The 20,684-nt window shown below is 48.4% G+C and overlaps 6 protein-coding genes across 6 annotated transcripts; 2 read left to right on the top strand and 4 right to left on the bottom strand.

Moving 5' to 3' along the window:
* Window positions 1-555: 555 nt before the first annotated feature.
* Window positions 556-3,959, top strand: CTHT_0011860 (valyl-tRNA synthetase-like protein; the record flags this gene model as incomplete). Its single annotated transcript, XM_006691641.1, has 5 exons — window positions 556-628; window positions 691-1,094; window positions 1,220-1,758; window positions 1,810-2,277; window positions 2,330-3,959. 5 exons carry the CDS (start codon window positions 556-558, stop codon window positions 3,957-3,959), a joined length of 3,114 nt encoding a protein of 1,037 aa, XP_006691704.1.
* A 1,407-nt stretch (window positions 3,960-5,366) lies between these two features.
* On the top strand, window positions 5,367-6,071 carry CTHT_0011850 (60S ribosomal protein eL37; the record flags this gene model as incomplete). The annotated part of the gene is made up of 5 exons (XM_006691640.1): window positions 5,367-5,370; window positions 5,542-5,569; window positions 5,625-5,660; window positions 5,769-5,839; window positions 5,923-6,071. 5 exons carry the CDS (start codon window positions 5,367-5,369, stop codon window positions 6,069-6,071), a joined length of 288 nt encoding a protein of 95 aa, XP_006691703.1.
* A 343-nt stretch (window positions 6,072-6,414) lies between these two features.
* CTHT_0011840 (uncharacterized protein) lies at window positions 6,415-6,936 on the bottom strand (the record flags this gene model as incomplete). Its single annotated transcript, XM_006691639.1, has 2 exons — window positions 6,415-6,696; window positions 6,760-6,936. The coding sequence occupies 2 exons, from the start codon at window positions 6,934-6,936 to the stop codon at window positions 6,415-6,417; spliced, it is 459 nt and encodes a 152-aa protein (XP_006691702.1).
* A 1,109-nt stretch (window positions 6,937-8,045) lies between these two features.
* On the bottom strand, window positions 8,046-10,248 carry CTHT_0011830 (uncharacterized protein; the record flags this gene model as incomplete). Its single annotated transcript, XM_006691638.1, has 4 exons — window positions 8,046-9,224; window positions 9,363-9,378; window positions 9,677-10,145; window positions 10,209-10,248. 4 exons carry the CDS (start codon window positions 10,246-10,248, stop codon window positions 8,046-8,048), a joined length of 1,704 nt encoding a protein of 567 aa, XP_006691701.1.
* Window positions 10,249-13,859: 3,611 nt separating this feature from the next.
* On the bottom strand, window positions 13,860-14,898 carry CTHT_0011820 (uncharacterized protein; the record flags this gene model as incomplete). Its single annotated transcript, XM_006691637.1, has 4 exons — window positions 13,860-13,909; window positions 14,153-14,667; window positions 14,723-14,833; window positions 14,888-14,898. The coding sequence occupies 4 exons, from the start codon at window positions 14,896-14,898 to the stop codon at window positions 13,860-13,862; spliced, it is 687 nt and encodes a 228-aa protein (XP_006691700.1).
* Window positions 14,899-16,851: 1,953 nt separating this feature from the next.
* Window positions 16,852-17,757, bottom strand: CTHT_0011810 (uncharacterized protein; the record flags this gene model as incomplete). The annotated part of the gene is made up of 1 exon (XM_006691636.1): window positions 16,852-17,757. One exon carries the CDS (start codon window positions 17,755-17,757, stop codon window positions 16,852-16,854), a length of 906 nt encoding a protein of 301 aa, XP_006691699.1.
* Window positions 17,758-20,684: the final 2,927 nt, after the last annotated feature.

Raw genomic sequence — 20,684 nt, 5'->3', positions numbered from 1 at the left:
TGGAGAGCCTGGGTTAAAGTGTCGTCCGGATTCTGGGCCACCGGTTCAAGTGCTTTGGTGAGTCGGCGGCCATCTGCCAAGTACTTCCAGTGGACTCTTGCCTCTTCAAAAGGTCACATGCAATCTCCGCAATCACTATTGTGGTCAAAACGTTGAGCGGTTGAACTTCGGATAACTGACGTACACATCATTAATCAGGGTTAGGGTCATCTTACGCCTGCTTAAGAGCGGGGCCACAACGGAACCTCCACTGTTCACACAACAGCACAATTGGCCAAGGTGGGGGCTTCGGCCTTGGACCGATCATACCGGCCAGTCAATTTTGATTGACTCATGCATCGACCCCTCCTTTGACTGAAATTGTTACATGCCGGGACACGGTCTCTTAAAGGACTCTCAGCTTCCTGCCCCTCCTTGAACTGTTCACCCCTCTGACACTCCTGGATGCTGAGTCCATTGCGGCGACTGGCAAGTCTGAGACGGGAATCGCTGCGCAACTTTCCCTTGGCCCTCAACCTGCCGTCGCCTCGACTTTACACCATTCAACATCCAACGATGGCTTCCGACGTGCCTGCTCCTGTCCCTGCGGCAGCGCCCACCACGGGCGTTTCCGCAGCCAAGAAGAACGGTAAGAAATCTGCTTCGATTCCACCACTATACAGTCTTCAAGCTCCCTAATACTTGGATCAGAACAAAAGGAGAAGGCCAAAGCCGATAAGGCTGCCAAGTTCGCGGCCAAGCAAGCGAAGCTCAAGCAACAACAACAGCAGCAGCAGCAGCAGGCTCCGAAAGCTGCCAAAGCTCAGACGCCCTCTCTTCCACCCTACAAGGATGAAACGCCGCCGGGTGAGAAAAAGATTATCCAGCCCTTTGATCACCCTTACTTCCAGGCGTACAATCCCAGCGCTGTCGAGTCCGCCTGGTACTCCTGGTGGGAGAAAAGCGGCTTTTTCCAGCCTCGCATGCCTGTGGAGGAAGGCAAGAAATTTGTTATCCCTCTGCCACCCCCTAATGTGACTGGTGCGCTTCACTGCGGTCATGCCCTGGCCAATTCCCTCCAGGATACATTGATTCGCTGGTATCGTATGAAGTATGTGATTCTTCCTTTTTTTTCCTGATATCTTATGCTTCCTGCTTTGGCACTGCCTGCTAATCAGCACAAAGAGGCTATTCAGCATTATGGATCCCTGGTTGCGACCATGCTGGTATCTCAACTCAGTCTGTTGTCGAGAAAATGCTTTGGAAGAAGCAGAAGAAAACACGTCTCGAGATCGGTCGTGAGGAATTTACGAAACTTGTTTGGGAGTGGAAGGGCGAATACCACCAACGGATAAACAACGCCCAGAGACTCATGGGAGGATCCATGGATTGGAGCCGTGAAGCCTTCACCATGGACGAGAAATTAACTGCTGCAACCATGGAAACCTTTTGCCGCCTGCATGACGAGGGCTATATCTACAGGTCTAACCGTTTGGTGAACTGGTGCACTCACCTGCAGACTGCACTCAGCTCCTTGGAGGTGGAAAACAAAGAGATTGGCGGTCGGACAATGCTCTCTGTGCCAGGGTATGACCGCAAGATCGAGTTCGGTGTTCTGACGTACTTCAAGTACCCCATTGATGGTACGGACCTCACCATTGAGGTTGCAACAACGCGTCCTGAGACTATGCTGGGCGACACTGGTATCGCTGTCAGTCCTGGAGATCCTCGTTATGCCCACCTGGTCGGCAAGTTCGCACGTCACCCGTTTACCAACCGGTCAGTCTACTCTCCAACAACACCATGCACAAGGTACTAACAACTTTTCAGCCTGCTGCCCATTGTTGAAGATAGTTATGTTGACCCTGCGTTTGGTACTGGTGCTGTGAAGCTCACACCCGCCCATGACTTCAACGACTACAAGCTAGGCGAGCGACACAATCTCGAATTCATCAATATCTTGAATGAGGATGGCACACTCAATGAGAATGCGGGCCCAATGTTCCAAGGACAAAAGAGGTTTGACGCACGGTATACAGTTGTCGAGGAGCTCACCAAGCTCGGTCTGTTTGTCAAAAAGGAGCCACATGCAATGACCATTCCTTTGTGCGAGAAGACCAAGGATGTCATCGAGCCATATATGACACCCCAGTGGTGGGTCCGCATGAAGGAAATGGCAGATGCAGCGCTCAAAGTCGTTGAAGAAGGCAGGATTAAAATATCCCCCGAGAGCGCCAGGAAATCTTATGACAGATGGCTGTCCAACATCAACGATTGGTGCATTTCTCGACAACTTTGGTAAGGTTACCGGATATCATCACTTATTCCTATCGCTGACATTATCTCTTAGGTGGGGTCATCGTATTCCAGCCTACCGCGTCATCTTCGAAGGAGAAGACCCCCGCGAGACAGATAAGTCTGAGTGGGTCGTGGGCAGGACTGCAGAAGAAGCCCAAGCCAAGGCGCAGGCAAAGTACGCTGGGAGGAAGTTCCACTTGGAACAGGATCCTGATTGCTTGGATACCTGGTTTAGCTCCGGTTTGTGGCCAATGGCCATTCTCGGCTGGCCAAATACTGACAGCAGCGATTTCAAGAACTTTTTCCCAACTAGCATGCTGGAAACGGGTTGGGATATTCTTTTCTTCTGGGTCAGCCGCATGATCATGTTGAGTCTCAAGCTTACCGGCCAAGTTCCTTTCACGGAGGTCTACTGCCACAGCCTCATCCGAGACTCTGAGGGCAGAAAGATGAGCAAATCTCTCGGCAATGTCATCGACCCATTGGACATCATTAGTGGGATTGAGCTGGAGGCCCTCCATGCCAAGCTTCTGACTGGTAACCTCAAGGAAGACGAAATTGAACGCGCCACCAAATACCAAAAAACGGCCTTCCCTGGAGGAATTCCAGAGTGTGGAGCAGACGCTCTTAGGTTCACACTGCTTTCATATACCACTGGCGGCGGCGACATCAACTTCGATATTAAAGTTATGCACGCGTATCGTCGATTCTGCAACAAGATCTGGCAAGCCAGCAAGTACGTCCTCAGCAAGTTGCCAGAGAATTTCGTGCCCGTCTCCAAACTTGACACTTCGGTTTTGTCAGTGCCAGAGCGCTGGATTTTGTTCCGCATGAATTGTGCGGTCAGGGGAATCAACGAAGCTCTTGAAGCCCGGCAATTTTCCACCAGCACGAAGTTGGCCTACCAGTTTTTCTATGACGAACTGTGTGATGTCTTCATTGAAAACAGCAAGGGCATCCTGAGTGACGGGACTCCTGAGCAGCAGCAAAGTGTGCAACAAACTCTTTATCGGACACTTGATGTTGCTTTGCGGCTCTTGCATCCATTCATGCCCTTCATCACCGAGGAATTATGGCAACGCTTGCCACGCAAGGCTGAGGATGCACCTCCATCTATTATGTTGGCACCGTATCCTGAGCCAGAGGATGAACTGGAGTTTGCGTCTGATGCAGAGGATTATGAACTTGGACTCAAGTGTGCTGCTGGAATCCGTTCGCTGGCTGCTGACTACAGCATCCGAGTTGATGGTCGGGCTTTCATTAAGGTGTCAACAGCAGCTGGCTTTGAAAAGGTCAGCGCTCAGCTCCAAGCTATCAAAACATTGTCCGGAAAGGGAATCTCGGAGGTTACCGTCCTGGGCCCCGATGTAGACGAAACTGCATTGCCCCGTGGCTGTGCAGTCTACGTGGTGTCTGCAGACATTGCCGTCTTGCTTCAAGTCAGCACACAGATCAAGGATATCGATGCTGAAATCAAGAAGATCCACACAAAACTCCAGAAGACTAACATCACTATCGCGAAACAGCAGGAGCTGATGAGTCGCGAAGGGTTCGAGAAGGTGAGCGATGTGGTGCTGACTGCGGAGAAGAAGAAGTTGGCAGATGCGCAGGCCGCCAAGGAAAACTATGAGAGAACCTTAGCGGAATTCAACAAGCTCAAAATCACTGATGGCTCACCGTGAGCTGTCAGGAACAACTCGTTCTGTGAAGACAAGGAGGAATGGTGTAAGGACAAAACAAATCACGAGTCCAAAGGTAGTACTGGTTTAAGATAGAGAACATAGGGAAGGATTAACTCTCTTTAATTGTCTCGTTGCGTCAGTCCCAGATGGAATGATTGCCAAGCCAAAAAGGGGAAGGCAAACTCAGTTTTGTTTCTACAAACAGCCTTAAGTGCTCTTGAGCATGTAGCAAGAGTACTATCCCACACGTCTTAAATTGCACCCCGATTAGGGTTCGACTGCAAATGAGCTTCTTTCGTAAGGGATGGAATGTCGGGTATGTATGTACCTGCCGGTAGGTAGATGGTAGCTTTGGGTGTACTTTCAAACAATACGTATCCTCAATGGCAGCTCTACACCAAATGTTCACATTGTACAATCATTGACTCAGGTTTCAAGTTCCAATCTTGGTGCTTTACCTAACCAAAAATGGTATCTAGATATCTGTACTTGAACTTAGCAGGCTGCATTATACACTCCGAAATGAAGAGTTCGAAGCCAGAAAGCACTCGGCGCTCAGCTGCTATCACAAGCAGCTGGGCCTCCATCGGCCTGATCTTAGGTACTACCTGATCCATCAAAGGGTGATTCACATGACCATGTTATCATGTTCCAGCTGAAACGCCATTAAGCGATTAAGCCATGAACATTGTGTTCTTGAAGACGTCAGATCGGGCCCTGGGTTACCTAAAAGCACTAACCTGTTACAAAACGGTTGCAGTATTTTTGGTGTAAATTACAATTTCCCAGAATAAAAACCTGGAATTATGTTAAGTACCTCTATATCCCGTAGGCAGGCAGACATTGTATGTGCGTTTGCAATTCTTTTGATCACTAAAACTTTTATATTGATTTCAATTTTCTAGTTTTATCTTTTAAATGCATAACCACAGTCCTTCTCATCTTTCAGTTGATTTCACTGTAAGTTTGAGGGTTTGAAAAACTGCAAGGGTGTTGTTAAACATGTAGCTCCACGTAGACATTTTGCGCCGATGGGAGTCTGTCAAATTCACATTTTTACCTATGGTCGCGAGGGCTGGAATTTGCCTGTGTGGAGCTGAACAAAAAAACAAACCATCTGCTGGTAGCCGTTAGGGAGTGTGCGGTTTTAATCGTTGGCCATTAGCCTTGCTTGCACAGCCACATTGAGGCTGATGCTCTAAGAAAGTGGCTGGCATTTTTGGAGCCCTAAGGGAACGCCTTGACGCACACTCCGAAAATTTCGGGACGTGAGAACCGAGAGAACCTACACCACATCAATACGCTCCCTTCGGTCGACTACGACGCAGGTAAGCTTTGCTATCAATAGGTTTTGATAGTTGATGATGACTTACTTACGGATCCCTTTCCGATAGAGATACCGCCAAAATGAGTGAGTCCGCCCCTTAAGTCGAGGTCGGGAGTGTCGACCTTTCCCAGCGACTTGCTTTTTACGGATTACCCAAGAGTCACTGTCCTTCTCGAGGAATTGACATGATTTTGGACGACTTGCGACGCTTGAAATATACTGGTGCGGCTGATATAGACTAACACATATCCATAGCGAAGGGCACCTCGAGCTTTGGCAAGCGGTGAGTCGGTACAGTCTGTTCTCGCTTTTGGATTTGTTGCTAATAACAGCATCAGCCACAACAAGACCCACGGTCTCTGCCGACGCTGCGGGTGAGTTTTTCGAAAGCCCATATGGGACAGCCCTCGTGTCGTTGCATCAGAAAAGAGTCGAGCAAGGCACCTTCACCGAACCTCAAGTTGACAAAATTTCCCAACTAGCCGCCGGTCTCTCCATAACCAGAAGAAGGTCTGCGCTTCGTGCGGCTACCCTGCTGCTAAGACCCGCAAGTGTATGTTGCAGAAACCCTGACATTTTACGATACCAAGCAGTACATTCTACAAGCAAAACACTACTGACACGGGGGCAAAATAGACAACTGGTCCGAGAAGGCGAAGCGCAGAAAGGTTACGGGCACTGGTCGGATGCGTTACCTCAGCACCGTCCCGCGGCGGTTCAAGAATGGTTTCCGGACTGGTGTTCCCAAGGGCGCCCGGGGTCCTGCGGTTTCTACTTCATCGTAAAAGTTCTCTTTGCGGTTGGGGGTACGGATGATGGTATGGGTATTTTTCGGCGGGCGGTTTACAGGAAGTGGACACTTTTACGAACCGGCCTGTTCTCCCTGCATGGCTCCAGCAAAATGGCATGAGATTTCGTGGAAAAGGTCAGCGGTGTACACATACACATCGAGCAAAAGGCATGAGTGGCAATCATGGTTGGGGCCTTATCAGTTTATTGATAAGCTGTGATATTCTCCTGCAAAGGAGCCGACAGGACATGACCGGGAAGCTGGGACAAAGCTAGATGCGGCCTCCCTACAGCCCCAAGATTGGGAGAGCGAGTAAATAATAGCTTGGGACATTTCGCCTACTGCTGTCCTCTTTCGAATACTCTAACACCACCATCACCCCCCACATGATACAAGAACTCCTCATCCTTGTGATCAATACCATCCCCTGGGCAGGTTATCCTGATCACGCCACTAACGTCCTTGGCGACTCCAGTATCGAGGAGTCGAAGACTAAGCAGCATATCGGCGTCATGAGCAAGACCGATGGCGAACCAAGCATGCCGTTGTTCTAATACCGACTGCTGCTCTTTGATCAGTGGGTCATCAGTCTCCAGGGTAATGATCATAGCATGTGTATGCTTAAAGCCACGATGATCAGCGAGATTCAACTGTTAGCTGGTACCTGACCCCGTTGAACTCACCTCTCTCATATCTATTAGCATGTCTCTGAAAGCTATCAGGGTCTCCTCGCCATCCTGCTTTGGGCTTTCGAGAGTAGCTAGTAACAAATCCAGCCCATCTAGGACTAGTACGACCTTCTTAGGCTCAAGACTGTGGCCTTTATCGAACCCTGTTAGGGGAGCTCTCTTCAAATGCATCAAACCTTCCTTAATCCTGTTTGCGATCGCCACAAGAGATTGACTTTGCAGTGGCTGTCTCCATCCTGAAGTTGTCTCTGGGACAATAGGGTTGTATCGTCTGTCCTCATTGGAACAAACAAGGACTTGAAGCCCATCCAAATACTTAAACAGTCCTCGTTGCGCAGCTGCTTCGAGGTCAAGGCCTAAGCGGGAGGAGCCGTCTTTCCAAAACGAAAAGTCTCGGAGAAAACTAACGAGGAAAATTGACACATGTTCATGGTTGTTTTGCAAGGCTGATGCTGGTTTAAGGAGCTCCTGCAAATAGCGAAGAACGAGCCAATTCGCACTAGCACCAAGAACTGAAGTCAGCAAGACAAGTGATGATTCCGGTGGAAGTGAGAGATAAGGCTGAATAAGAGGTGGTATGCGAGCCGACATTTTGCTTGCAATGCTGTGCTTTGCTTTGTAGAAAGTCTCGTTAAATGAGTAACTTGTTTGCAAAGGCCTTCCGTTCTCCATACGTTGTGGGGCAAAAGATCAAGAGGGGTTGCGGGGTTGAGGGGCTAATATTGGCGGCCACCGTGGGGTTAGGTACCTACCTCTCCAGGGGCCGAGGTATGAATGTCAACGAATGAACTTCTCAAACAGCCTCAAGACGAACCACGGCTGTTTTTCATTGACCTAATAAAAGAGACTTCGCCATGTATTTTACGTAACTTCCGTCTTTTCCTAGCACCATAGCACCACGTAATCCATTTGAAGAGGTCGGGGGAGGGGAGGAAACCGATGCATCCTGGGCATGGGAGCGCTCAAGGTGCCACGTTCTGTGTGTACCGCGATCGCAAGCCTATTGCTCCCAAACTACTAACTTGAAACTGAACACTTGAGCTTCCGAAGTTGGCGAATATAGACATTTTGTTGTGTAATTAGTCATGTTCAGTAGTGATATTGTAGGTAAGCAAGGATTTTGGCAATTACCAACCAAACAAAGGCCAACAAGGTCTCTTAACTTCTTCCCCTACTCCCCAAAACTGAACCTAGGTGCTGCAGGAGCCTACAAGCGTGTGCTGTGTCAGCTTATTGTTACTTGGTTTTGTCCCGTGACTAAGTACCTTGGGGCCCCAATCTTAGAACCTCTCCATGAAGTTCTTGCGCACTGTCCACATGCGAGCGCGCTTTCCAAGAATGTACATGGGGATGGTGAAAAAAAGGAGAATAAGTTGAATGATGCCAATCCAAATAAATACCGTCTTGGGACCATCATCGGACAGCCAGTCGGTAACAAATAAGCTGAATACAAGCCCGTGAAATACATTCTTGCTGAAGTTCAATGTCACCAGTGCTTCGCCGGCATACTGCCTGTAACTGTCGACGCAAAATGTAATGCTTGTCGTGGATCCAAGTGTGCATCCAAAAGAGACGATCCCGAAGAAAGCGGTCGGGACCATCCAGTGGTTATGGGCCTGTGCGGACCAACCAAAGCCCATCAAACCAATAACAGTTGTCAGGGCGATGGGAATGGCCATGACTAGTCTGAACTCGGGCTCATACAACCCGCCGTTCCGGCGTGCCATTGCCTTGACGATCATATCAGAGACCCTCCCAGCAACAGCTGATCCGAGGACGCCGCCAACAAAGGGGCTGATATACACAAGACCAGTCTGAAGAGCATTGAAATGGTAAATGTCTTCTCGGTAAATAATGGCAACAGACTCTGAAATGACAATGAGCCAGCCCACAGAACAAGAATAGACCACTGCCGACCAGAGAACAGCGGGGTATGTAAACAAGATTAGTGGCCGAACCACAACCTTATGCCACTTGTCTTTATTCAAACGTCCGTTGAAGGGCTTAAGGGATTGGATGAAGGAGCGAGGTGGTTGTTCACGGAGGGCGGCTGTGTATGGTAATGGTCCAGCGCTCCGAAGGGACTGGGATTCGCTATCTGTGTCTCGTGTCAAGCTTGCGTGGGCATGATGTGCGGCAGCCGCTGAAGGTTCATTGACTTGCGATCCGTAAGAAGGATAAGAACGAGGGGCATGTGGTCGCAATCTAGAAGGTTGATTTGATTGTTGGGTAGGATCAACCAACTGCTCGTTTTCATGGTTCTGAGAACATGGTGAATGGCGAGTTTCATCTGCTTTTTCCACGAGGGTTGTGTCAGTCGAACTCTCAACCTTGGGTATCACATGCTCCTCGATGTCAGCAGCAAATCCGACGCGGTGGGGCCGAGAAGCAGAGTCGGATGTCTGTGCGATGCCTTCAGCAACCGTTGACGGCACCGGCTCAACCGCAGGAGTTACGACCTGTGGAACATTGTGCCTCGATGACAGTCGATGTGGAAGCCCAGGTCTTGACCTTTTTCGAGACTTTCGAGGGACCGGAGCCCTGTCCCAAAAGGTCTCCGGGACAAAGAGGAAGAGCAATAGACTGCAGAAACCCACGACGATAGTAACAATCCTAAACGTGCAATTCATGGTTAGCAATGTCCGCTAGGATTTGGCATACAATGAGTTCTTTCACTAACCAAAATACCCAACGCCAGCCCATGCGTTGGATAATGACAGCGCTGACAAGAGGAATGAGATTCTTTCCTCCAAGTAGCAGAAGGGTGTAAATGCCAATTCGGAAGGCCCGTTCATGGAGGAAAAAAATTTCTGCGATAGTGGCTGATGGAAGACATTCCACTGGGCTGACAGCCACACCTTGAAGAATTCTGGCCACTATCAAAGATGCAAAATTTGGTGATGCTGCACACCATACTGATGTTGCCATGAATACAACAGCGCCAAACAGGTAGACCGGACGTTTTCCCCACAAGATGGCTGTAGGCGAAAAGATGACGGATCCAAGGCCCATACCAAGCATATAAAGACCTGTCGTTAGGGAGACGCTCTCAACATCAACACCATACTCTTGGGCAACATCAGTGAAGCCAGCCGCAAGGATCGGAGTTGTACCACCGCCAACCATGCAGAACAAGCCCAATGAGACTAATGCCAAGTCTCGCCTCCACGCAGGCCAGTTGAGCGGATCATTGGCCGAGTCCTCTGGCTGAGGATCAAGAATAATCTTTCCATCGGGTGTTCTCTTTTTGGGTGGTTCAATTGTGTCTTCTGGCAGTTGATGTGGTATTCCTGTGGGAATGGAGGAGTGAGATGTTCTTGCTGGTGTGTTGCGCAGACCCAAGGGCTGATTATAATCGGCTGCTAGTAAGAGTACCGAACCTACGTTACCAGTTAGCTATTGCGGCACCCGAATCATACTTTTAAGGCTTCTTTACCAGGAACCTCGATTGTCTCTTTGTCCTCCAAGATACCCATAGTCCATTTTCGAGGACTGGTTTCTTCATTGTCGGGCTTTTTGCCCCAAAAAGATGACCAACTCCGTTTGCCCTTCGCAACGGGATTGCTCATCCTTGAAGTCATTGGGCGAGAATGGACTGATGCTTGATGCAGAGAACACTGGGGCGTAACAATAAGTCACGGTCGAGTAAGAGTTAGAGAAAATTGTTAGGTACCTAGGGCTTTAGGATGAAGGCGCGCAAAGTCGAGATATGCAAGCAAACCAAGTATAACAGGTCTCAGCTCAATCCCAGAGGTAAACGAGGAATCGAAGGGTCCAAAGCGGGTAGAGAAGCAGCAAGGTGCAGCTCAGGCTAAGGTGCGCATGGGACGGGAGGCATTCGCCGAAGATACACGCCGACCGAAGTCAAAGTAGGTGCCAGGAAGATGAATACCTACGTAGGTAGGTAGACAGGTATGTTGGTGAACCTCAATCCTCCTCCCTTATATGCGGAGGAAGCTGAGATGGATGCCCAGATTGCGTTCCAGGCCTTCACTCCTGCTGAGAAGGGAGAAACAAGGAACAGTCAAGGCACGTGTCAGGGATACTACAGGGATAGATATCCTCCAACTGCTTCTTGTCTCGCACCACGTGGGGTTGGTCGGATGTTTTGGATCCAACTTTATCCTGGGGCTTGACAGAACCATCTCATCTGCCAAGATGGGGCCAAGATAAACAAGGGATCTAACGTAGCAGGCGATCCAAGTCATGGGACACACCCCTCCGTACCATGCATCTGCCAAGCGACTTAAACATTGGACGTTTAAATCTGGGTCTGCGGTGCACCTCATCGCAACATGCCGGCATGGATTGCACCCAGATTTCCTGTTACAGACAGTGTGGCAGGGCCAAGTGAACGTTTCCTTGGTCAATGGCTGGAACAATCGCTATCCACAGATAAGGCACTTGAGGAGTGCTTGGACCCACGAGTACCAAGGCACTTGATGGTATCAAGTACGGTAAGGTACCTGTAGTCTATGTACAACGCTCGGAATAATTCAATCTTTCACCAAGTGCTCGCTCCAATAGGCTCAAGTGTGGTTGCCCATACCGGGCCACATTACGGTAATCTTTGTGCTTCCCTTCTTAACGCTCCCTGTCTGCCGCTGACACCAGAGCTGAGTACCCGTGAACCGTGACAAGAGACCTGGGCAATCTATGCCCAGGCGAGACTCCCTAAGTGGGGCTGGGCGGTACCCAGCCAGACCGCAACAGCAATGGAAACCAGCAAAACACTTGGCAGTAACCATGGCAAAAGTCGGTGATGCACGGTACGCAATACCTTGATACACTCTGCGCCGTTGACAAGCCAAAGGAAAGCAATCTGAGGTTGCCGAGCTGGACTGAAGGTCTTACAACTATTTCACTCTAGCCATTATAATGCCAAGCAACTGAAGTCGGACCCTAAACCCCCTTGCTGGGTTTTCTGGCTGTGGTGTCTTGAGAATTTAGGTCACAGCGTTGGCGGATTTCCCTAGACTTACAACACTCGCTGGGCTTTCTAAGACGCACTTGGCAGCTTCTGTGGTTAGTGGCCCGGAAGGCTACGGGAGAAAATTGATTTGCTTACATGATATAGAGCATTCGATCACGTGCAGTGCGATACACGGTGCGCAGCTGAATACAAAGGATGAATGAAACGCAGGGCAATGGTTCATCAAGGCTTGGCAGCCAAGAACACCAAAACGGTGGGAGGAAGGAATCTTAGCAGAGATCGGCAGCCAAGTAGTGACACACTTGACAATGAAAGGATTCTGAGTATAGAGCAGATAGAATCCCTAATGACCATTTGGCGAGGAACTCTTCAGTCAGCAATTAAAAACAGTTGCGCATTTACAACTGGCGACTACAGTGCTCTTGTTCTATGAAAACTCCTGTCTCAGATTTCATACCTGGCCCACTACCTTCAAACCCATCTCAGGAGGTTGTGGAATCGTCACAGGTACCGACTAGGGTCTACACTATCTGCCTAACAACCTGTTATGTGCTAGGCTCGTGCATGTCGCTTCAACCTACATATTTATATAGCGGCGAATACGATAGGAAGATGAGTCAGTTTTGAGTGGGCAAGGTACCGATAGGGATTCCTATATACTTGCTTCGAACAGCTAACCTTGTCACGACCAATAGGGAGCATCAGGCACAAAGGGACCAATAAAAGGCGGCCTACTCGGGCTTTTGACGCAAGGCCGTTACCAAGAGTCAGTGACCAAGGACTGAAAAGCCTTTGGTAGAAAGAAACAAGGAGAATCCTGGGTATACGAGGTGGATAGATTCCTTAATGATCACTTGTGAAGAACTGTCCAGTCAGCATTGTAAACAGTTTTGCATACCCAACTGATGACCACAGCGCTCTTGAATCTGTGTAGCTAGAGTAAGATTGCTAAGTATATAGATTATTACCCTTTTAATACCTAAGTCCTTCGCTTACTTTACAACTATGACGATCCAGACAGGCCTCCTGAGATGGGTTCGAGAGGCGCCAGGCCGCTAGACCTGAGAGACAGGAGTTCTCACACAGTCAGAATGATCACTGTGATCAACAGTCAAACAAACAACTGTTTTCAATGCTGACTGGAGAGCTTCTTCGGCCAGATGGCTTTACCTGAAATCCATATACACCTCATACACCCTTGTGGCTTGTTCCTTCCTGCTCAAGTGCACAGACTGTTGAGGGTCAACATCCTTAGGTGTTGAAGATCAATGCCTCTTGGCAATGAGGAACACCTCAATACTTGGTTGTTGGGGGTAGATATCTGGGTTTGATGGGTCACCGCTCGTTTTTACTCCGATCAATTGGCTGCACGGGACCCACTTTTCCAGATAGAGCCCTTGTTGGCCGTGACAAGGGCAACTACGTAGTAGACATCTTACACTAATACGGAATATCTAACTCACTACTGGCTTATAAGGAATGCCCTTTAAAGGGTTATAGTTGTTAAACTTCGTTAATTGTATAGACCTTGCGTATTATATAAGAACAATTAAGTGCTTTAAGGCTTGAAAGGTGAAGTCAGGAAATGTGGTCATCCACCTGGCCTTCCTGTGATGGGTTTGGGCTTGATTCAAAGCTTATGAATGTCGGAGACAACAGTTTCCACACAGCTTCAGGGGCACTGTGGTCACCAGCTGGGTATGCGCAACTGTATCACCGACTTGGGAATTCTTCAATCAGGTGACTATTGAGGAATCTATCTATCCTACTTATACCCAGGCTTCTTCCACTTGACTGTTTCACTGCTCTTCTCCGGTGAAATTCATCTATGCATTCCTCTTGGCTATTCCAGCTCACATGTCTGTGCACCATATCAGCCCTTTGTGTTGCCCCTGTTTTTGTTGTCTGATATCTCTGTTGTCATGACAGGGAACAGACAAGGTACTTAATGTTGGTGAGGATGGTAAGCATTTCCGAGTTCGCTAAAGAGTGATGTCTTATCTTGAGGCATACCTCTTCTGTTTTAACAGCCACCGCATCCCAAAATGCAGATGTAAACAGCATACACACTTTAGTGATCAGAAAGTGATGAAACCATAGGGTCTTTGGATCCAAAGAGTAAAGACCCTAACAAACATGTCCAAGGCCCAATGCCGCAAACCTAACAGACCATCAAAGAGCCAAAGTACATGGCTGTAAAGAGACCGCAGGCTGTATAATGGACCAAGGAGTAAGTCCAAAACATTTCATGCTGCTTCTGGCTTCCTACCAGACACAATTCGTCGGATGAAACAGGGATTCAGTCCTGGTTCCAAGAGTTCCCGACGAACACGAGCACAATACACATGTGTTTCCTCGGCAGTCCAACCCAACACTTCACTACAGAGGTAGAGAAGATATCCTAGAGAGATGATCAGCATGATATGCATGCGAAATGAGAAATGTGGCACGTACCGTCCAAGTCTCCTAGGAATGCAACCTGAGTGACAGTGCCCAGTTCCTTCTTTTCTGGATCTTCGGGCCAGGAACCGATTGGGCATCGAATATCTGTGACCATGATGTTGACGAACCCTGCTGCCTCCATTGCCTTCTTCTGGATTTCTTCTTCGAAAACACGGAATGTACGTCCAAACTTCTTCCCTGCCTCCCAGAAAATTTGGTGGAACTGGCCAGTTGCACTTTTAGGATCGATTGGACGATCCCCTACCCACCGGAGGGTTGGTTCATGGGTTTCTAACCAGCCACCGGGTTTGAGGGTACGAAAAGCCTCGCGGAAAAGTTTGTACCAATCGGCGATACAGCCAACGAGGAACCGGATGTGAATGTAGTCGAATGTGTTATCGCGGAAAGTCCAATCAAGATTTGCATCGTCGATCTCAAATCTCAGGTTGGGAGGGACAAATGTGGGCTGGATGGGCGTAATATCAGTGCCGATGACTTCGACATCGGGGTGGGCGTCCGCAAAGTCACTGTGTATTCCAGTCAATATACAAGCAAACAATAGACAACAAGGATGCGACTTACATGGCCCAGGCACCTGTGCCTGTTCCAACATCGAGAACCTTTTTTACTTTGTTAAAATCAAGGGGTGTCAAATGGAGTTTACCACCCAACATCATGTCAACAACAGCATGGCTAGTTCGTGCGTTAATAGGGGAAACACCGCTATCTGTCTTTAAGAACACTTACTGGTAATCCATATATTCTGTGTGTCTGCTGTCATTTGGAGTCCATGATTGTGCTATACCAATCTCTGAGTGGTAGGTGCGTCCATGAAGGGTTCGGAATCGAAGGATACTGCTTGCCACAGAAGCAGTGCTTGAGTTGGCTTCACTGTACAAAGAAGAAGTATCACTTTCATCATCTTTGGCTTTGTCGGCTTCGTGAACCTAAATCAATTTTGCTGTTTAGCACGCATGTACATAAAAGAAGTCTACTTTGAATGGCTTGCTAAATGGAAGATACAACATACTTGAAGCCAGTGGGAAGCTGGGAGCAGACCAGAAGCCGAAGATGCTTCTGGATTGGGGGTTTGAGAATCTGCCATGTAGTAAGATCAAGCTTGAGAGCAAGATGAAACTACTGGGAAGCGAGCCGCTGGCAAGACAAGCTGCGGTCTGCTGAAGAGGAGGTGCTCTAAATCATGCTGGATACTTCACTATATCTACCCAGAGAAGTGGGGTGGCGGCTGCTTCGTAGCCTCTCCTTGAATGATCGATCCGGTTCACACTGAAAGCTTATACTTAGCTTTCTCTCCGGGATGCTTCCGGAAGACCACTTGGCAACTGACCAGGTCGCAGTTTTCTGCCATCAGTCCATGGTGAGAGAGACGTGCACCAATAAGCATAACTTTGTAGCCACACTATTCACGTAACATGTGATGAAGGTTTCCACCTTCGCAGAGTGTATGCAAAACGCCAATAAACAGATTTCAATCTCAAATGTTGGAATTTCTTAAGCTCCAGTTGTCAGTGTCCAACAGCACACAGCTGCATAACAGAATATGCAGCTGTCTAATTTTGGTTGTGCCGCGAGAGGACGTCGTGCACTGATGCCCGTATATTTAGGAAAGCACACGAAACCGACTTTCTCGACTCCACTGCCCCACCTAGGGAGTACAAGGGCTCCGGCCTTGCTTTGTCAGCTCCTTGGGGAGGTTCACAGCGTTCTCAGGCGCTATTGGGTGAGGAATCTTGCCAAGGAGCTATCAAAACAAACCACAGCATATCTTGTACAATTCTCCTCTAGTTTATTTATTAGTGCGATACTTTTCTGTAAGCCATGTCCCATTATAGGAAGATGTCTTGCGGATCCCTCAATACCTTACTGTGGTATGGTGCTATACGTGACGATTCCACAACCTCCTGAGATGGGTTTGAAAGGAACGTAGTGGTCAGGCTGTAGAATATGAGAGACTAGGGTCCTCACACAGTAGAATAAATTGCTTACTGTGATCACCAGTTGTTGGTATTCAACGGCTTGATTGCTAACTGAGGAATCCTCATCGTAGCTCTCGGGGATATTCGATGCTATATACATATTTGTACTTAAGCTGTTGGTATTTCTGCCTTGTTGCTGTTGACCATCCTTGACCCGCGGGTGATGGTTTCTCGCAGTTATCGCAGTTCTCCACCGCATAACTGCGATAACTGCGCTACATGTTCTGATTGGTCCACCTTCCTAACCCACTCAGGGTCCTCTTATTTGTCGCTTCCTTATGCCCAGCGGCTTCCCCATTGGCTCCTACCGCGCTGTTGAGGGGCGGCCGCTGGCCCGCACTTCTAGGCGCAACAAGACCGCATTTCTGGCCTTCTTTTCAGCTAATACAGTTCGCTCGTTTCCACATGTCTTTCAGTTTGCTCGTCCAGCCTGCCACCGCATCACCTATGCTATGGGTTACGGATCTGTACCAGATACTACATGCACATAGGTCCATACCTAGTTAATCTATCACTAAAATTGTTCCAGCTATTATGAAGTGTTACTTGGATTTTGGAAAGGGAGAGATGGAGTGATTCAAGGTCAATATTCTAATCATGCACTACATTACTGTCGTCATTTTGCAAACTTCATTGCCAACGGCTTTTCTTCATGATGTTGCTACAGATAGACATATATACCTAGGTAAATGAGTCCTACGTTCGATGTTGGATTCACTCCTCTAAGGTTAAAAGTTGGCTCAGGACAGCTACCGATGCTTGGTGCCACCTGCCATTGGACTCGAGGTCATCCCCACCGCGAACATCTTCCTTGTTCTTCTTTGCCTCTTTGGCTGCATAGATGCTATTTGATTTCCGATTCTCCAACCCAAGAACATCACTCTGCAGCCGTTCTTGCTCCATGCTCTTCCTCAGCACTTGCGGTCCAAGAAGCTCCAGTTGCCGATCCAACCGTCCCAGCTCCCGACGTTTGTTATCCACAAGAGCCAATGTTTTCCCAAGGGGGAGATTCATGTCTGGATTTCCGGAGTGGTCATTATCACCTTGACTTCTGCGAATCGGTTGCAACTCTGCGATCCTGTTTTCCAGCGCTGGGATTTTATCTAACAGCTCGACTAGAAGCGCTGTTTCAGCCTTTACCCGCTCATATCGTGTTGCAAGATCTTGACTGCGTTCCTCGAGAGACAAGAGGATTGAGCTGACTTCGGTCTTGAGCTCCTGCAGCATTGATTTTGCAGATGCATTAATTTCCTCCAAGGTGGCGTTCTCCTGAGAACTGACAATCAAGGGCGGATCGCCTACAATGGCACGGATGAACTTTTCTTTGGTGACCTGTTCGACGTAGGAAAAGCGTAGCTTAGAGAAGAGCTCTTTGTAATGAGATAAGTCGGCTTCCAAAGAGCTCGGGGTAGGCGAATCCGAGACGTTGGAGATGTCTGAGGTTCGCGGAGTTGCGCTGTTAACGCCTTTGGAACTGGAATGATGAGACGATAAGGCAGAAAATATGGGTTCGCTGAGGCCGATAATGGTAAAATCCTGGTTTGAGAAGTCCTGCAACTCTGCTGCAACGTGGAGGGCCTTGGACCGCTGGGCCCTACTCGGATTGTTGGGCGAAGCCATATTGAGCATGCTGCATCGCTTGATGGTTTGTCAGGTGTGTTGTATTGCCTAAAGATACTCTGAAACGGTTTGTATTCAACTCCAAAAGCAGACGTGGCTGGCGGGTTGTTCGGTGTTTGGATTTCAAGGTGCAAAAGTACGTACAGTACACGGAGCTAATCAGCCGCTAGGGTCGTTCATGCACGGGGTGCCAGGGTTATTTTGTTAGCTTCTTAGCGAGATTTTTACAGCATTCTTAGACACTCTAGGTAATCATTCCTGCCAAGGAGCTAATATAATAAGTCTCGGCACATCTTGCATGTGTAGCAAGCATGACGATCCACCTAGCCTTCCTGAGATGGGTTCGGGTTCGGATCAAGGCTTTGGATCTGAGAGACAGGAGTTCCCACACAGATTCAGGGTAGCTGTGGTCACCAGTTGGTTTCGTACAACTGTTTGCATGGCCGACTAGGGAGATTTTCGTCCCCTTCTCCCACAAGCAATCTATCTCCCTTATCTACTCATGAACTGTCCTTGTTTCTACCAAAGGTCTTTCTTTATCAGTGAATCTCGGCTCTGGTGACCTGTTGTCAGTGACGCTTGATCCCGTTTCCTATTGGCCGTTCGGACCTGAGCGAGCCGCGTCATTATTGATCCCCTGTTTGTCGTGACAAAGTGTATCTATGCAACTGGGCATAAGTCTTATATGATTAATAGCTATGTATAACCTATCGTATAGTGTGACGATTCCACAACCTCCTAAATTGGGGTTGAAAGTAGTGACCAGGTTGTATGTTACGGTTAGAAGTGGAAGTGTGGATCAGCAGCTGCCCCGCAGCGGTACGGTATGGAGCCCACTTGGCATAACGAAGGAAACGGCCAATAGACAGGTAAGAACGGGCCTAGAACAGTGACCAATCAGAAAGATGGAATCATTATCACCGACGTCACTGGGTGATGACGGTGATGAAGATGCTTGGCAATGACTTCAACACTATGACACAGGCACCCCAACGAATTCGATTATAGACATGTTTATAGGATCGACCATCCCCCGGAGCCATAATGAGGGCTCCTTAAGTCAGCAATAGAAACAGTTGTCAACCAACAACTAGTGACCGCAGTGATCCCCATACACTACTGTGTGAGGACCCCAGTCCCTCAGGGTTCCACAACCTGGCCACTACATTCAAACCTATCTCAGGAGGTTGTGGATTCATCACATTCGTGAGATGGGTTCGAGCTTGGTTCAAGGCTTATGGATCTGAGAGACAGGTTGTGTCACACATATTCAGAAATACTGCGGTCAGCAGTTGGTTTAGGCAACTGTTTGTATTGCTGACTGAGTGGTTCTTTTCTTCCCCTCCTGCTGCGAGGAACCTATCTACCTTATATACTCAGAATCCTTCCGTGTCTCTTCTACCGAAAACCTTTCAATCTTCCGTCAGAGCTTCTCAGCTATGACGATCTTTTACTGCTGACGCTTAAGCTCTGACAACTCTTCGTCAGAACCCCTTGTTTCTTTTTCCGCTTGATACATTCTATTGGCCGTGACAATGTACATTTACTGCATTTCTATATTTTCATCATTGTATTATAGCTACCTAATGTACTTGTCTTTCAATAAATATACCTTTAGCTGATAGTGACTGACAACAGCGTGACTCCGAAACCCAGTCCAGCTGAGAATCCAGTCGTGGTAGGCAAAGGGCACGTGCATTGTGCAGAATATAAGTTAGTTCTTCTGTTACTTCACTTGCCTTTCCTACCTAAGGTAAGTACATACAAGGATGGCTTAGACCGAGATTAACAGTTTTGTTTGGGTACATAGGTACATGCTTGGCGGGACAACCGGATGCCATCCGCCCAACTCATCACCAAGATAAATAGTTAGATAGTCATGAACTTCGTATTCTACCTCATCTCCGTTCTGTTGCTTCACCAGGTGATCAGACACAGAAATTAACCTTTTCCCTTGCCCGATCGCAGCTTGTCAGATAATCCAACGACTGTTTCGAGTTCAAGTTGGCCGAGTCAGAACAATTGACAAAAATTCTCCCAGGTTCTCATTAGCAATCTGTATGTCCTCGTCGAGTTTGCCCTCGATTCTCCTGTTGACCCAACTCTAACCTAAGTGTCTGTGCGGAAGGCTATCGACGACGATGATAAGTCGGTGTAGAGCACGAGCAGTGGTGGGAGCAGTACCACATCTCTGGCTGAGAGCCTCTGGGAGTACCGCAAACTTTTTGGCAGAACCTATCACCGCGACTTGGGTGGTGCTGAATCTTGATTCCCCAACGACGACAAACACAATGAGCACATGAAACTGGCTCAAATAGCTTTGGTTCTCTTTGGGACTCATCATTAACTCCGTTAGAGCCGTTACATGAGTCTGGTCGTTTTGGGTAATCGTCTGTACACCGATATTACTCCGATTCAGCCTTCATGGGTTCCCCAAAATGTCGAGTTTAAGATTGACGACGCCAATCAAAATTGGACATGGCTGGATAACACTTTTGGTTTCGTTCATGTTCGTTTTTTGACCGGTTGCACCCGCGTCTGGAACCGTTTTACCGCGCGGCCTATCACTGTTTGAAGCCTGGTGGCCGAATCGAGTATTAAGAGAGCTCGTGCAAGTGGAGGAGTGATACTGGCGGCAACCTTCCAGAGAGCCCTGTTGCTCAAGCGATCCAGCTTTTCTTCGGGGCCAGAGAAAAGACGGGGCGTGGCTTCCGGGTCGTCGAAGACGATATGTAAAAGGAAAGGAATGAAACAGGCTTGGTTTGTTTATCCGACTTTGAAGGACATTAAAGTCCCCTTTGGGGACTAGCATGAAGATCCTAACGAGAAGATCGGGCTTCTCTGTGCTGAAGCAGCACTTGGAGATATCGAAGCTGACCGATCACAACTGCTGCGATGTTTTCTTCGATCGGTACATGCTAACTTCT

The sequence above is a fragment of the Thermochaetoides thermophila genome (genome assembly GCF_000221225.1).
Source record: "Thermochaetoides thermophila DSM 1495 unplaced genomic scaffold scf7180000011814, whole genome shotgun sequence".
Lineage (NCBI taxonomy): Eukaryota > Fungi > Ascomycota > Sordariomycetes > Sordariales > Chaetomiaceae > Thermochaetoides > Thermochaetoides thermophila.
The sequence above is the reverse complement of the archived record's forward strand: the minus strand, read 5'-3'. Positions and strand labels throughout refer to the sequence as shown.